Genomic DNA, 15750 nt, shown 5'->3' with positions numbered 1-15750 from the left:
TGACTTGTCACGTTCTAGCAAGACCTTACACAAGATCCTGCCAAGATCTTTCTAAGACCTTATTAAATCATGAAAGATTTGTCATGATCATGCAGAATACTGGAAGGCTTATCTAACCACTTCTTTACCAAATTGACTCTTGTACCCCACCGCTCTGGTACTCATCTACTTGTATATAATTACCCAGTGAGTACCAGAATGGTATTTATTTCATGATATGGGTACTACAGTCAGGTACTAATGTCAGTTGGGAAATTAAGTAGTTGAGTAATAGAGTGGTTAGATCATTTGTTTGGTTAGGATATCACAATAATGAACGTAAGGATTCAGATAGCAATATAGTTGGTATTATACTACCACAAAAATTCAAGTATAATGGTACATTGCTTCATTTAATTTCTGACAAGATAATTTTAACAGTTCTACCAAAATTATTTACATCATTGGAATTTATATCTTATTTACATATATTTACATCTGCACCTTGCATCACTTCACCTAGCTGCACATTAGCAAATAAAATTTTCCTGAAAGTGCTGTTGCGAAGTCCACACTTCTGCAACTGGCGTGAAAGAATTGATAGCACCGGTCGCACCCAAGCCAGTCTTCACCATCATCTTTCTTGCAAATTTTGCACACACTTGTATTTCTCCCAACAGCACTGCAACAAAAATTCCAAACAGTAGTTAGTAGACATGTGTGTAAGTTTTCAGATTCACTTTTGAATGTGTACATAAAGGGTAAATATATAAGCTAAATGAATAATAAAATGAGCTATAAAAGCCAAATGAAAAATAAGAGCTATAAAACAAGTAACAATAATAAAATTTATAAGATCATATCACATAATATTAGACATAGACATACCTTCATATTTAAAGTTTCTCGAGAATTGAGACAGCGTGTGGATATTTTTTCCTTGCAACTTTGTCAAGAGTGGCAAAATGAGTAGGTTCCTGGCATCCTGATTTTAGGAAGTGCAGCACTTCTTCCACTTTAATAAACCTAAGATATTCAAATTATAGTGTTAATACATGGCCAAAACAACGACAAATTAATAAATATCAATAACAATAATATCTTGGTTATGATCAGTATGATCACAATAATTACATTAAAACAACAGTCCGATTACAGGGGCGGATCTAGGGGTAGTCACACCGATCACGCGACTAACGTAAATATTTCGCACTAATTAAATGCAGTGAGATTATATTTTTCAGATCGCAGTCCTGTTGTAAATTTGTACAGTCGCATAATAATTTTTGCGCTTATTAAATTAAATAAACACTGATCTCGTTCGATTTCCTCGCTCCTGAATGTAGACTTGCAATATTTTCATTCGTTTCTATGGAGACAAAAATTCTGCTCGTTCTGGAGGTTTGGTCTGCTCGTTTTGGAGGTTGGTTAGGGGCGTTTCTCATCCATCTGATTGGCCCATTCGGTAGTTTCCATGGAAACAAAAATTCTGCTCGTTTTGGGGGTTGGTCTGCTCGTTTTGGGGGTTTGGTCTGCTCGTTTTGGGGGTTTGGTCTGCTCGTTTTGGGGGTTTGGTCTGCTCGTTCTGGAGGTGTGCCTGTGAGCTTTCGTTTTGAGCTTTCCGGATGACTTCATGCAGAGAAAGCTTTTGCAGTCGAATACAGTTCTTTATAACCATTGCTGATAACATGTTGTCGAGTAATTTTGCTATGCCGGAGGTTTGTTTTCATAATATACTCGTTTGCGTAACGAATTGAGAAGTGTAATGTCGAGTGTTCCACGCGAAGGTAAATTTAATATTCACTCTCTGTTCATGTTTATTTAAACTATTCTCCGATAATACTATAAGTTAATATAAACTATAAACCGAACGACAACATAAGCTGTATATTTCACTTGAACTTTGAAGCTGCCTTTATTAGCATTTATTTGCATTCGCCCGCCGCCGGTCAAGTGTCATAAAATTATATTAATATTTAGAATTTGGAGCCGTTCATATTCTCATTTGTTGTATTGTTTATTCATATTAGCTGAGGGTGAGCTGGTGTGTTATATCTGTATTATTTAAAAGTGTGATAGATTATGAATTTTGAATATGAATATTTGTAAAATCATGTTATGTCTGTATGTTTATATAGGCTGCACCGTAGAAATAATATCCAGACATGTTTAATAATAGTATTATATATTAATGCTTGTTATGTGGCCCGCGTGTTTCTGCTATAAACTTATAAAGCAATTTTGCTTTGACCAAGCTCAATACAATAAAGGTGAATAAAGGTGTGATTTATATCGAATCAGCTAGTAAACTGTGAAATATAACTAATTTCATCAATCTAGGGGGGGGAGCGAAAATTCTTCTTACTCTGGAAACGTAGTATTGACCTGCGAAAATTATGACTAACGTAAAAAAAATCCTAGATCCGCCCCTGAGTCCGAATATCGGTATCAGATCGAAGTCATCGAACATTTGAATTCGAACTAAACAGAGTTTGGACGACAATGACATACCTTATATTTACAGATTTCCGAGTCAGGTTTCTTCGCTTTAACGCCAGAACAGCAAGCTGATTCAGTCGTTGAATTTGCAGCCATTTAGGAAACAAAAAAACTTCGAAAAATCTTCCTTTGAGACAAGTCAGAGAATACGTGTTGAACGTTAAACAAGTTGCGAAATTTATGAACAGAATGTAATTCATGCGCGCATTTGCGCATGCCCAGAACTGCGACACTCATATATTTCGCAAGTCATAAATTTCGCGTGACACCGGTATGTGTGGGCTTTTAGGCTGCGTTCAGACTGAGTGCTCGGCACCGGTGCATGCGTAGAGTCAAAACTGGTTCATAAAACATGCTGAGCACAGTGCCCTTGTTAAATACTACCTCCATAAGTAGTGCTCTTTCAGAAAAAGTGACGACGGGCGCCATTTTTGAGCACTCTCCAGAGATGCATGCTCCAAAGATTTATATTCAGTTATGTAAATGTCCAAACATACAAGACTTATTTATTGTGAGTCGGCCATAGATGTATGATAATTGTAAAAACAATTTCCCATTGTATTATGTTGTTTATATGTTTCCAACCATGCAATTATCCGCAAAGAACCTCTATCGCCTCTACGAGTATATCATTTGTCACATTTTAGACATTTAATAATTAACAGATTACTTATAAGCGACGTGATTGAGTTTGAAAGTGTCCAAATATATAAATGCTCTATATTGGGATGAATTTGAAATTAGCATTTAGTATTTGGAAGCATTGGACGAAAGCAGTTCTGAAGTAACCCTTCTTGGTAGCCTAAACTGAGATGCGGTTTAAATGAAAATGAAAATGATGTGAAATGAAGAAAACAATTGAAATTATTTGTAGTTTTACATGAGCGCACGTTGAAATTTGCACATTCTTTTATATAGGTTGCCACGAGGTTCGTGAAGGCCATATTGTCTTAATTTCTCCGCGTTCTCAACCAACGGACGATTCCTTATCGGGTACAGCCAGTAAATCTATGGAGATGACAGAAATAGGTGGCCTAAGCTCCAGGGGTAATGCTCCGGTGACATGGGAAACCGTAGGTGAGAATCTTGACGAAAGAAAATGGGGTTCGGGACCCATTCTCAAAGAGGAAACAATCAACGGTATTTCTGGTTTCCCTGCTGGATTAGGCTGTTGTGATTGCAAGAGTCGTTGTTCCTGCTGTGATAGTTTCTTGGCCTTTCCTCGTCATACAACTATGAATCAGTTTTTTACACCTCGTTTGTTCACTGTTTATCACAGAGAAGGTTACAGGGCGTGCATGGAATGCGATGATTTTCTAAAACCAGCTAGTAAAAGTTTCAAACAACCCAAATTAGTGACACATGTGTAGTTTACTCACCAACATCAAGAACTGGTTATGTATGGGCGCGTCTGTTACATGCACAGAATGATTGAAATATCCAGCCTGGACAAATGTTTATTTTATTGTTTTCATCCAGGAAAACTACCGGAATTGAGTTATAACGAAAGGAAATTTGTAAAGAATCATCTCTTTTTGGGACAAATTTTACTGCAAGATGTCATATGTGGCTCTAATAATAGCTTTTTATAATTCTATTCTAGAAACCTGGTCGTATAGAACTACCTTCTAACTCCGTTTTAATTTTTACTAGTTAAAATTTAATGGCAGTGAACTCTCAAAATGCATGTCGATTCTTATTAGCCCCCAATTAATAGGTATAATTCAACTACTCTTTGTATACAGGGTGTCTCAAAAAAAACTTTTGAAATCATTCATTGTTACAATTTGAATGCCGTGTTCACGAGTTTTAGCCCGTGGGGATTTAATGCAACTTATAAAATGCTAAATACGAAAAATTTGAAATTGTGAATATGATTGAATAAATTAGCCTTGTTATTGCTTCGAAAGAAGATGGTACAGCTGACCGCGGAACAACGAGTGTTTATTGTGATATTATCCCAACAGAGTGCTCAGGCATTCAAACTCTAACAATTACATTGTTATGGGTGATTTCAATAGTTTTCGGTTTTTTGAGACACCCTGTACAACCAGCCACAGGAGATTATGTATTCATGTCAAATAATGCTTATTTTTATCAACTATAATTAGTATGTACAGTATTATTCACTCCACTGTGTAGGCGGACAGTGTAGCATGCTCTTTATAAATACAATTGGAAGCTATTTAAAATTGATTATGATCAACTACAGGGTGTCCCAAAAAAAACGAAAACTATTGAAATCACCCATAACAATGCCATTGTTAGAGTTTGAATGCCCAAGCACTCTGTTGGGCCCACAAGTGTATAAATCAGGGTTGCCATAAGCATTTTTATGCATGCATATGATGCAGTCAAATTTGCTTGTTCGCAAAAATGATATTTATCAACAATATTTACAATTTACAAATTTGGATAACATCATTTAAATGTCGTCTCAAGGACCATGACCTTCGATATGTCCCCTTTCTCTAGCAACACAAAGCATTTAGCATTTTATAAGTTGCATTAAATCCCCACGGGCTGAAATTCGTGAGCACGGCATTCAAATTTTAACAATGAGTGATTTCAATAGTTTTCGTTTTTTTTGGGACACCCTGTATAGTTGGGAAATACCGAGTTGATACAATATTGAAGAATCAGTTTGGGATTACTGGGTAATTGAGACAACACCTTCTTCGTGTAAAATCGCTTGATGAATGATTGCAATTATAGAAGGGCTATCTTTAAAACCAGGAACGGGGAATCAAGGAACGGGGAACGAGGAAGGGGGAACGAGGAATGAGAATCTCCGGAATCTTTAAAAGCCGGAATGAGAATCTCCGGATTCTTTAAAACCCGGAACGAGAATCTCCGGAATCTTTAAAACCCGGAATGAGAATCTCCGGAATCTTTAAAAGGCGGAATGAGAATCTGCGGAATCTTTAGAATCCGGAACGAGAATCTCCGGAATTGCGGTCGACCGTGATGCGAGCTCGGTGCGACGTGGCTTCAAGGTCGCATTTTGCATGTGTCGAATTCAATTCGCTTGAAGAGAAAGTCATGCATGTTATGATATTGAAAGGCACTCGTATGGAAATATAGAGGCCATAGACAAAAGAATTGAACCAGAACAATCGTATTGTATCACGTGTGCAAGAAAGTTGACAAATACATTTGCCTACCGCTTATATTTGTAATCCCAAGGCAGTCAAGGCTGGCTGGCTTGCTGGAAGCGGCTGGGAAGCAGTTGGATATTGCATAAAGTGCAATATATTTAGGTAAGAATATGAGGAAAATAATAGCAAGAAAAGGATTTCTAGAAATATGACATTTTTTATTTACGCCCAAGCGGACTGTCGTTGATCATAAGGAATAGAGCCCGCAACTATTGGAATTCAGCACATGCGAAATGCGACATTTGAAATGACCGTCGGATTATTGTTTTAGGGTCGAATCTAATTAGAATTGTATTCGACACATGCAAAATGCGACGTTTGAAACCGGCCTAAGTTTTATCAAACCTAATACTACTATTAATATTGAGAGTAGTTTGGAAAAGCTAGCACTTAGTTCTAGCTTACTGTATATATATTAAACTGAAAAACACTGAAACGGTGAAACTCTTGCCCCCTCTCCTGCCCTATCATTTCAATGCCTAATGGTAGTTACAGGTTTGACGGGTACTCCCAGTGTATTTATAAACATTTTTGGTACATTTTTCCACCAGAGCCAGTAGGATGCACATAGACAGTCCAATCTAATTTATTCATACCAAAAATTTGAGCAGCTTTTGAACAAGTGAAATTATAACCATAACTTTTCCTCAGAAGAAAGAAATCAAAGGCCTACCAATAACAATGTTAATTTAGCTTGTAACTAATTGCTGCACTTGTAGTAGATACTGAAAACCAGGGTACATAATATACATATACACATCTCCTGGTTTTCAGTATCTACTCCATTGTGTTAAGGTGCAACAAGTATGAATTGCACTTGATGAGCACGCCATAGAAAATTTCCAATTAGCAGTACATAGTTACGGAGCAATGAAATTGTGGACATATGATATTGCACTGCATGAAAGCAAAAGAAATCATTTCAGTATTTCTTTGTGACACCTAAAAATATATTTTAGTGGTAAAATGAAAGTCAAACATATAGAATTGAGGAAGCTAAATTCCTCACACAAATTTGAATCCCTTTACACCCATGTAAATTAATGTGACAGTTCAACAACCCTGAGCTAAATGACAATTGAAATGTTATATATACAACAAAGTGAACACTTGTCAACCCCTTTGGAAAACAAATAGCTAGTGACAAACCAAGTGCTGCTTTTTTAACTAAAGGCCATGGTATGTGCTGGATAAAAAAGCTAAATTAACATTGTTATTGGTAGGCCTTTGATTTCTTTCTTGTGAAAAAACTTACTGATTCTGTAAATGATAGGTTGTTTGATGTTATAAGTTGTCATGGAGCATATATCAATAGATGATTCCACTCCATTGAACCTGCATGCCGCATTTTGGGAATGTAAATGGATTGAACTTGAACAATTTTGTCGTAGTGTGTCGTAGTGGAATAGCAACAGATTCTTGTTCAACAGCTTTCCATAAGTCATCTAATGTGGAAAACTGTTTCCCATCAGCATAAATCCTTTGCTTGACTATTGCCCATAAGTTTTCGATTGGATTTATATCCGGCGAATTTGAGGGCCAAACCATTAGCGTTTCGTTCTTGAAACCAAGGCTCTCCAGGAATAGAGTTGTTGCTTTTGCAGCATGGGATGGTGCGTTGTCATGCATGTATACAACTTTCTTTAGTCGTGATAATGGTACCTCTTCTAGCCAAGGGACAAGTACGTTCTTGAGAAACTGACAGTACGTAGCAGATGTAAGTTTTACCCCTTGAGGAACCCGAACAGGACCAACAAGCTCGTCACCAATAATGCCTGCCCCTATCATTACGCCCCCACCACCTTGCTGACGTCTTAATCTTACTGGAGACTGTTCACCATTTATGACCCATCCTTTTGCCCATCCATCTGGTCCATCCAACGTTGCTCGGGATTCGTCTGTAAAAAGGACGCGTTTCATATCCAATATCATGTATTTTCTTGCCCAATGAAGGCGCAAATCTTTGTGCCTTCAGGTAAGTGGGGGTCTTTTTTGTGGAGCTCTGTGTTTCACTATCATTCTCAATATTCTATTTCTAGTGGTTTTTGCAATGTCTGTCAAGCCACACGCTTGGAAAATTCTTCTGCTGATTGCTCCAGGTTGTTTTCGTAAAGTTATTTTGATTCGACGTAGATCTCGCTTAGAAACAGATTTCAGAACACCACTATCAGACCGGGTCTTCCTCTTCTTCATGGGGTGACTTACAAATTTTTTCACTGTCTCTAAATGGCGGTTGATCATCTTTGCAATATCTTGCAGTGAAGTTGATTTGGCTAATTCTTTTATAATCTGAGTTTTTTCTTCCTCGTTGAGATCTTTACCTCGTCCCATTGTGATAGTGAATGATAAAAACTAATAAAGTGGGTCACCTTTATATGCAAAAAGTTCCTTCCACCTTTGTCACGTGACTTTCACAAATGTAAACATCCGAATGGTGTTTCCACAGTTTTCCTTGAAGTTATCACCAGCTTTGCAAACTGGACGTACTATTTTCAAAAAAGAAACCCCACATACCCAAAATAACTAACACCGTGGTTCATACTGTAGTGAAGTATTAACTTAAACTGTGAAAGTCTATAACTTCATGCAACGGTAATGCAGCAGGAAACGGGTGATTTCACCTCACCTTTTAATACGACTGTGTTCGTTTCCGAAAAATTTCAAACATCACCTATCGGCTTTACATTTAGGTCATTTCAAACTATTCAAGGCTAGGTCTGGCTAGCTTAGGGTATAGGCTTAGAATATTTTGCCTCGTGATGAAATGGCGAGGGGTTGCTGCATGCATGTATTTCTAGTTTTTAGATTATGATTTTGTTGAATGCAAAGACATGTTATGAAAAATGATATATACGGTACCAGCATATTAGTACATTTAAAATTTCAATTCGTTTATATTATATAATGTGATTATTCGAAATGTAGGTTTTTCGACCGTTATTCATTTTGTTTTGGTGTTAATCTCCGCGTGTATGTCTGCAGCAATGATGTAAACCCATCACCTAACTGAGTGCACTAAACTGCACTTACGTAGTATGACATTTTGTATGAGATGTGCGCATATGCATGAATAAAATATGCATACGCTCCTTCGGTATTTTTAGATATTTCCCCTTATAACAAAGAATATGTAATATATATAGTATAGTGATCGATAGTGCGGTTGGAATGACGTTTACAAAAGGATGTGAAAATAAATTATGCATGCATGCTACTTTATGTATTTTAGATGTATCCATTAAATTCATAGATATATATCACCATGAGTGACTAAGTGGGTTTAATATTAATCTAACGTTTTATAAAAATAATGGTGGTAAGCGTGATTCGAATAAACTTACTTTTTTTTAAAGGAATTTTTGTAGATTGATGGTTTGTAATGTATGCCTTTCAACAGCCACGCAGCCAGGCGGTTCAAATCGCAATAATTAGGCATACTGCATTGGTGAGAGACTGCGGCTTCGATATAATTTTAGATGTTTCCTATACAGGGTGTCCCAAATTAAAAAAAAAAGCAACCACTTAAATATGCAGAACATTAATACAGCTCTAAAGCACAATAGATAAGCACCTCTGGGAATTGAAAATGGCTCTTAATCCTTCATTTACAATGCTAAAAGTCATTTTAGCTGAACTATGGTGCAAACCTGAGTTGCGTTTTTTTTGGGACACCCTGTATACAACAATGAATAAATCAACATAACTGACTAAGTTACGAAATGTCATACTGAAGGCAATTGCCAAATTCTGCTCCGAGTTGCGATTGAAAGCATGTGAAAATGAACTCATATTCCTCTTCAAAATATTTTTAGATATATTAAAGCATGCGGTTAGCCTGACGTTTTTATAAGAGCAAACGGTGGCAAGCTTTCTGCAGTGTCTCTCATAAAGAGTACTTTGAAGATAATGGTTCACTAGTGTCACCAATCAAAGCCTATATCACATGCTAGAAAATCTTTGTTGCAACAACGCACTTCGGACAATGCGAACTTGCTTCCCGCAATTTTGTTTTTACCTTATAGTCCATATATAGACGGTGTAAAAAGGAATTGCAAATTATAAAATACTGCATGGCCCTTCAATATATTTAGATTGTATAATTTGTGACCGCAGAACTTTCTTTAGACGCACAAGTGATTCATTTCCCCCTCTCTGACATCATCATGTGCAAAGTGCGTGAACTGTGAAGGTCAGCACTGAACTGTGCGGTTGACCGCGCAAGAAAACGACACTATTTAAAGTAGCTCATGTTCCTAGTCTTGCCCATAACACGCTCATCTGGTTTTTGGATTGAGAGAAGCAAGACCATAATATAGAAAGACTATATATATTTCAGGTATATAGATAACTTTTCTCATGTTCTTAAAAAAATTTTTTAATCTTTTACTAATATCATCGATCATTAAGCTTATTTCACTTCGAGATCGTATGCAAATAGTTATACCTTTCTAACATGCGCACATTTTAAACAGAGAAAGGAGGATTTTTTTTTTGGCGTCATCGACTTTGTGAATAAAGAATAAAAACAGGTACGTAATATCTATAACATCTCGGATTATAGAAATTTTCTAAATTTTCTATTTCTAGTGTGAATTGATGCATTTGCCAGAATGTGTCTTATTCGACGAGTTTATTTCAATGTCTGATATGCAAATCTTAAACTTTGCCCCGCACCAAAAATTTTGTATCAATTCGAAGTCCCTAACGACCAACTTAGCTTAATTGATGTTGATTGTGATAATATCTTACCTCTGCTGCGTTTAGTTTATATTTTATGCATGTGAATGAAATAACTGGCTAACTGACAGCACTGTCCAGACATAACCTAACAAAAATCGCGGTTAATCTAGATCAGAGCGAATTTCAGGACAGTGTACTGAATGCATAATGAATAAATTGTTGTGCCCAGTCTTTTCTCGTCTGTGACACTTTTTTTATATTTTTATTTGCAGAAATTGGCTTTTATCCCATAGGAATATGGCTAGAACTGTGTGGATCAGATGGCAATACATACGCAGGTTATCGTTTGATGAAGAAGACGGCTCGTGATTTCGATGAAAAATCAGGGTTGATCATCTAGGACGTTGCAGTAAGTGTGAAACGTCTGCTAGGTTTATAGAGGTGATAGAAATCGCAGTAACTATCTAAATCAGGAACATCAGACAAATACGGGTTGAATTCACTGTCACGCTAGAAATTTGAGAACAGCCAAAATGCTTTATAAATTACGCTTACAATAGGTTCTTATTAACCTTCATTAACAAATTTATATTTTCTTTAGATCTAAAGTGCCAAGGAATTTGCACGATTGAATACAATCCTCAATGTGGTACAGACGGCAAGACGTATGGTAATCCGTGTACCTTTAAATATGCTCAATGTGCAAGTGACGGAAGGATTACTTTGGCCCATCATGGAGAATGTGGTAGCTTTGTGGCATCAGAGTCAGCGTTTCCATTTCCAAGGAAATTTCCTAATTTCACTATGCATGGGGAGGGGGTAATTATTTTTTTTCAAGAATTATACATTATTTTCAAAAGTTCTTTGTTTTTTTTTTAATCTTTTACTAATATCATCGACCATTGAGCTTATTTCACTTTGAGATCGTATGCAAATAGCTATACCTTTCCAACATGCGCACATTTTAGACAGAGGAAGGAGCACATTTTAGACATGCCCACATTTTAGACAGAATGCTTCTTTATAATTATTGTGTTCAACATGGTAATCGATATCGCTATCCAGCTTTCGTACAACCGGCCCCTGTATGTTGCATGTGTCTGAAAACCTGCAGCCTTAAAGCCCGGGGTTTGGGAAAATGCCTACGCCAAAATGGCCACGTCGAAGCTGAAAAACCACCAATCGTTATGACCGTCAGTGCGGTGGTTCTTGTATGATCCATAACTCCATTCAAGGTAGCGCTCTTAAACTACATCACGATGCAGCTAATAACTCCACAATATCCCAGGTTCGGTTGTACGTTTTATCTGTCAGACTACTGAACGCAATTCTAAGCACAATTATTAGCTTAAAAAAATCTTGATATTTCTAAAGCCAGAGGAGAATCAGGTGACGTGTGCCGTTCCTTGTCCCATGCAGAAGGCGGCTCCGTCAAGTATGTGGATCAGATGCCAATACATATCCTAATGTTTGCATATTGAAAGAGACTGCTTGTCCGTTCAGAGAGGATCTCAAAGTTGTTCATAGAGGACCTTGCGGTAAGTTAAGAACATTTTGGCTGAATGCTTATATAACATGTTTTACTGCTCCATGGAGTTTATTTCATGTTTTTGTTGAGCATCGCACTTATACGTAATGATATCTGTAATAGGCTGTTTTTTGTGGTTTGAGTCTATTGATTTAACGAAACGGCAAAATCTGTGATTATATTCTCCTGTTCCGTATCTCGTCAGCATAACCTAGGATATCCCCAATCGATACGTAACGGCTTCTGTTATGGAACAAACAAATAACAAAATCTTCTCTGATTATATTCGCACTCGCCGAATCTGGTATATCCATGCTTTGCATGGGAACCCCAAACCACTGTTTTCCGAAAGTAATTATTTACGTTGCAAAATTACATAAACCATATAGGTAAAATAATTTGCATTTAGTAACAAATTACTTTTGTGACGGATATTGCCGTACCCTAATAGTCAAAACTTGATAAGTTTTTGTACTAGATCTTCTTGTCTATATATATATAATATATATATAATATATATAATATATGCTGAATTATAAATGTGTTTATGGTAGAACCAAAGTGTCACCCTATTATCCGATTGCCATGGAATCCTCAATGTGGTACGGATGGTATAACATATGGTAACGAATATTCTTTCAAAGCCGCCTTGTGTAAGAGTGATGGAAAAGTGAGACTGGCTCATCATGGAGAGTGTCGTATGTACATTACCCTCAGTTAAATTTAATATTTTCCATATATCCAGTTGTGGATGCAGTTCTAGAAGAAGTATATTGGAAAACATCGCAGACCTTATGAAGTCAAAACATTTATTCGCATTATCTCCCATCTTAGAAACTAAACCGGAGCTAACCTATATCGTCCCTTGTCCCAAAATAGAGCTTCCTGCAGTGTGTGGATCAGATGGCAATACGTATCCTAATTATTGTATTTTGGAAGAGACTGCTTGTGAGTTTGAAGAGAACATCACGATTGTACGCGAAGGACCTTGCAGTAAGTAAAATACGTATTTATGAATGGAAGTTGGGCAATAGTTTTACGGCTCTAGGAATTTGGTTGAGAGTATTGCACTTGCATGGGAAGATACATGTGAGGAAATTATCTTGTTTGATTCTTTCCTATGTTCATAAAATGAACACATTACTTAAGTAATGGGTAATTACGACCATCTTCAAAGCGGCATGGAATTAGGCCATTCATATCTTGTGTTCACACTATGCCAGCAATGATACAAAACCGTAATGCTAACCTTAAGAGTTTGAAAGAGGAATGACATGAACTATGTGATCATGAGCACCTGACTGTCGTAAGAGTTTCATTTTTTCATTAAAAATGTGCATGGATAAAATACTCTCAATTCATAGTACCAAAGTGTTCAGCGACTTGCACAAAGGAATGCAATCCACAATGTGGTACAGACGGCAAGACATACGCTAACCCGTGTGTCTTCAAATATGAACAATGTAAAAGTGACAGGAAAATTAGATTGGCCTACCATGCAGAGTGTAAAGTGTAAGTTATTCTTATACCGTTTTCTTTCGTTTTCACTTTCCATACAATGCATTTTTGTCCTGCCTTATGTCACTCATCCTTTTTAGGCCTTGGAAGTAATAAAGAACGAAGGGATCCTGATCACCTACGAATTTGTTTAACAATGTATAGTTTAGTATTTGTTGTTTCAATAATTGTCAATCAGTAAATTTTTTCAAAGAACCTGTGATAATACTGTAAGAATGTCTTCTATATTGTCAGCTGCTTAATTGTTTTATGTTCTTTTGCAAATAAATGTTTGACTCCTTAGCAGTTGTACCGGCTATTTTTACATTTTTGTGCAGAAGAGGAAATTTATCTGAGCAACAAGGCTTGCAACCTGAATTTTACTAAGTCGTGGCATATAAGCATTACCATAAAAAATTCCAATTCATTAAAGTGCAAAATGTAAACTAAGTCTAACAACGAATTATTAACTGGCCATGCAATGGTCGCAAGCTTGTATAAACATATGTCTCTAAGTGGTTTAAAAAATATGTGTTTGTTCCTTTTACCAAAATTTGTTTAGGATTTAGGAATAATCATATCCATTTGTGCAATTGTAGGATAGATATATTGGGGAACATCCCGGTCTTTATTAAGTCGACAAAATTATTCGCATATTCTCCTATCTTAGAAACTAAGCCGGAGCCAACCTGTATCGTCCTTTCACTCCCTTGTCCCAAAATACAGCTTCCTGCAGTATGTGGATCAGATGGCAATACCTATCCCAATTATTGTATTTTGGAAGAAACTGCTTGTCAGTCTGGAGAGAACATCACGATTGTACGCGAAGAACCTTGCAGTAAGTAATATTTATCATTGAAAGTGTAAATTCAGATAATCCGACATCTTTCTTCATTGAAATTCGAAGCCACTTTTCAACCAGTGGTTGTCACTTTTGCTAGTACGCTCAACAATTTCGAAGAGAAATTATTCGTGTGAAAGCTAGGAGCTAGCTTGTAGTGATTGTACCGTTTTCTTTCGTTTCCAATTTCCATATAATAAATTTTTGTCATGTTTATGTCATTCATCTTTTTTAGGCTAGGAGGGAATAAAGAACGAAGGGATCCTAATGACCTTCGAATTTGTTTATCAATGTGTATTTTGGTATTTGTTGATTTATTAATTTTAATAATCAAGGACAATACTGTAAGAATGTCTTCTATTGTGTCAGATGCTTAAATGTTTTATGTTCTTTTCCAAATTAATGTTTGAGTCCTTCAGTAGTTGTCGTTCTGTTTTCACATTTCTGGGCAAGAGAGCTCATTTATTTGAGCTCGTTCACAAGATTGAGTCTACCGCTTGTGCGAGCTAGGATTCGAAAATCTGGGGAAGAATTTTTTCAATTTGTGATTGTAATAATTGGCAAAACAGTCAACCGTATGTGGTCTCCAGTTAGTGTCAAGCTGTTGAAATACCTCTTCAGTAATTCGCCATGCAGGCATCGGGCTTTATCAATTTTCTTAAATTAGTTCTGATGTTTTGCTCGCGTGGTACACACTGTATGCCTAAGGGCCCATGTTTAAGAGAAAAATTAAATATGTCGATGGACAGCTTATGCAATTATAGTTGCATACTTCCGATTTCCATTATCTAGCTGCCGCTTGACTGTCTGTAAACCATTTCACATGCGTATGAGAGATTAAATCTGTAAATGACCTCACGGAGAAAGCTAGCTATATCGGATAGTTCGCGCAAGATCGAGCTTTTTCGTTTTTCCTCTTCTTCCCATAGCCTATGACAAATGGCCTCGTTATTTAGCGTAATTACCGACCCACAACGGGTAATGCTAGCGTCTGAGTACACATGCAAAACAATTAGGTGACTTATAATGAAAACATTAGACACCTTTACCTTGACGTTTACGGCAAACGCCAAACCGCTAACAAAGTTTGTGTTTTAACTCAGTAATTATATTTTGTTGATGAATATTGTCTTACAGAAGAAGTTACCAGAATGCAAGGGAATGCACTTTCAAAAACAACTTTTCATTGTTATGAATTAAATTGTCATATGTGAGAAAATCTCAGTAAGTTGATGAAATTCTAACTTCTACATCACATGCAGTGCAATCTTTTAAATTTCTTATTAAGTTACATATATTTTTTTGGTTCTCTCCCATTAGATCCTCCCGTTACTATTATAAAGGTTTTACTCTGAAGGAGCAGAATTTGAATTTTTTTAGTATTGACTGGATGTATTCTGAAACTAAGAAAGCATGTCAAAAAGGTCGGGCCAGATTTTACCTTGCATGATTTGCTTTTTATATTATATATTTTAGGTATGCCATGTCCATCTGTTAGGCATTGTAGCAATTCATCTAATTCTAAAATTGCAAGCGGTGCTTGTACTGTATACGGAGAAGGAGGAGGC

General features: G+C 36.6%; 1 protein-coding gene and 1 long non-coding RNA gene across 2 annotated transcripts; one reads left to right on the top strand and one right to left on the bottom strand.

Annotated features, from left to right (window-relative positions):
• Positions 1-483: 483 nt before the first annotated feature.
• On the bottom strand, positions 484-2617 carry LOC114531161. Its single transcript, XR_003687827.1, has 3 exons — positions 2491-2617; positions 868-1005; positions 484-661 (listed from the first exon to the last, which is right to left on the bottom strand). It is a non-coding gene; the product is annotated as an uncharacterized LOC114531161 (long non-coding RNA).
• A 4966-nt stretch (positions 2618-7583) lies between these two features.
• LOC114531054 (four-domain proteases inhibitor-like) lies at positions 7584-13360 on the top strand. The gene is made up of 3 exons (XM_028552697.1): positions 7584-7611; positions 10918-11061; positions 13209-13360. The coding sequence occupies exons 1-3, from the start codon at positions 7584-7586 to the stop codon at positions 13358-13360; spliced, it is 324 nt and encodes a 107-aa protein (XP_028408498.1).
• Positions 13361-15750: the final 2390 nt, after the last annotated feature.

Source organism: Dendronephthya gigantea, unplaced genomic scaffold (genome assembly GCF_004324835.1).
Source record: "Dendronephthya gigantea isolate DGI-Jeju-01 unplaced genomic scaffold, DenGig_1.0 000068F, whole genome shotgun sequence".
Lineage (NCBI taxonomy): Eukaryota > Metazoa > Cnidaria > Anthozoa > Malacalcyonacea > Nephtheidae > Dendronephthya > Dendronephthya gigantea.
This window is presented reverse-complemented; position numbering and strand designations above follow the sequence as displayed.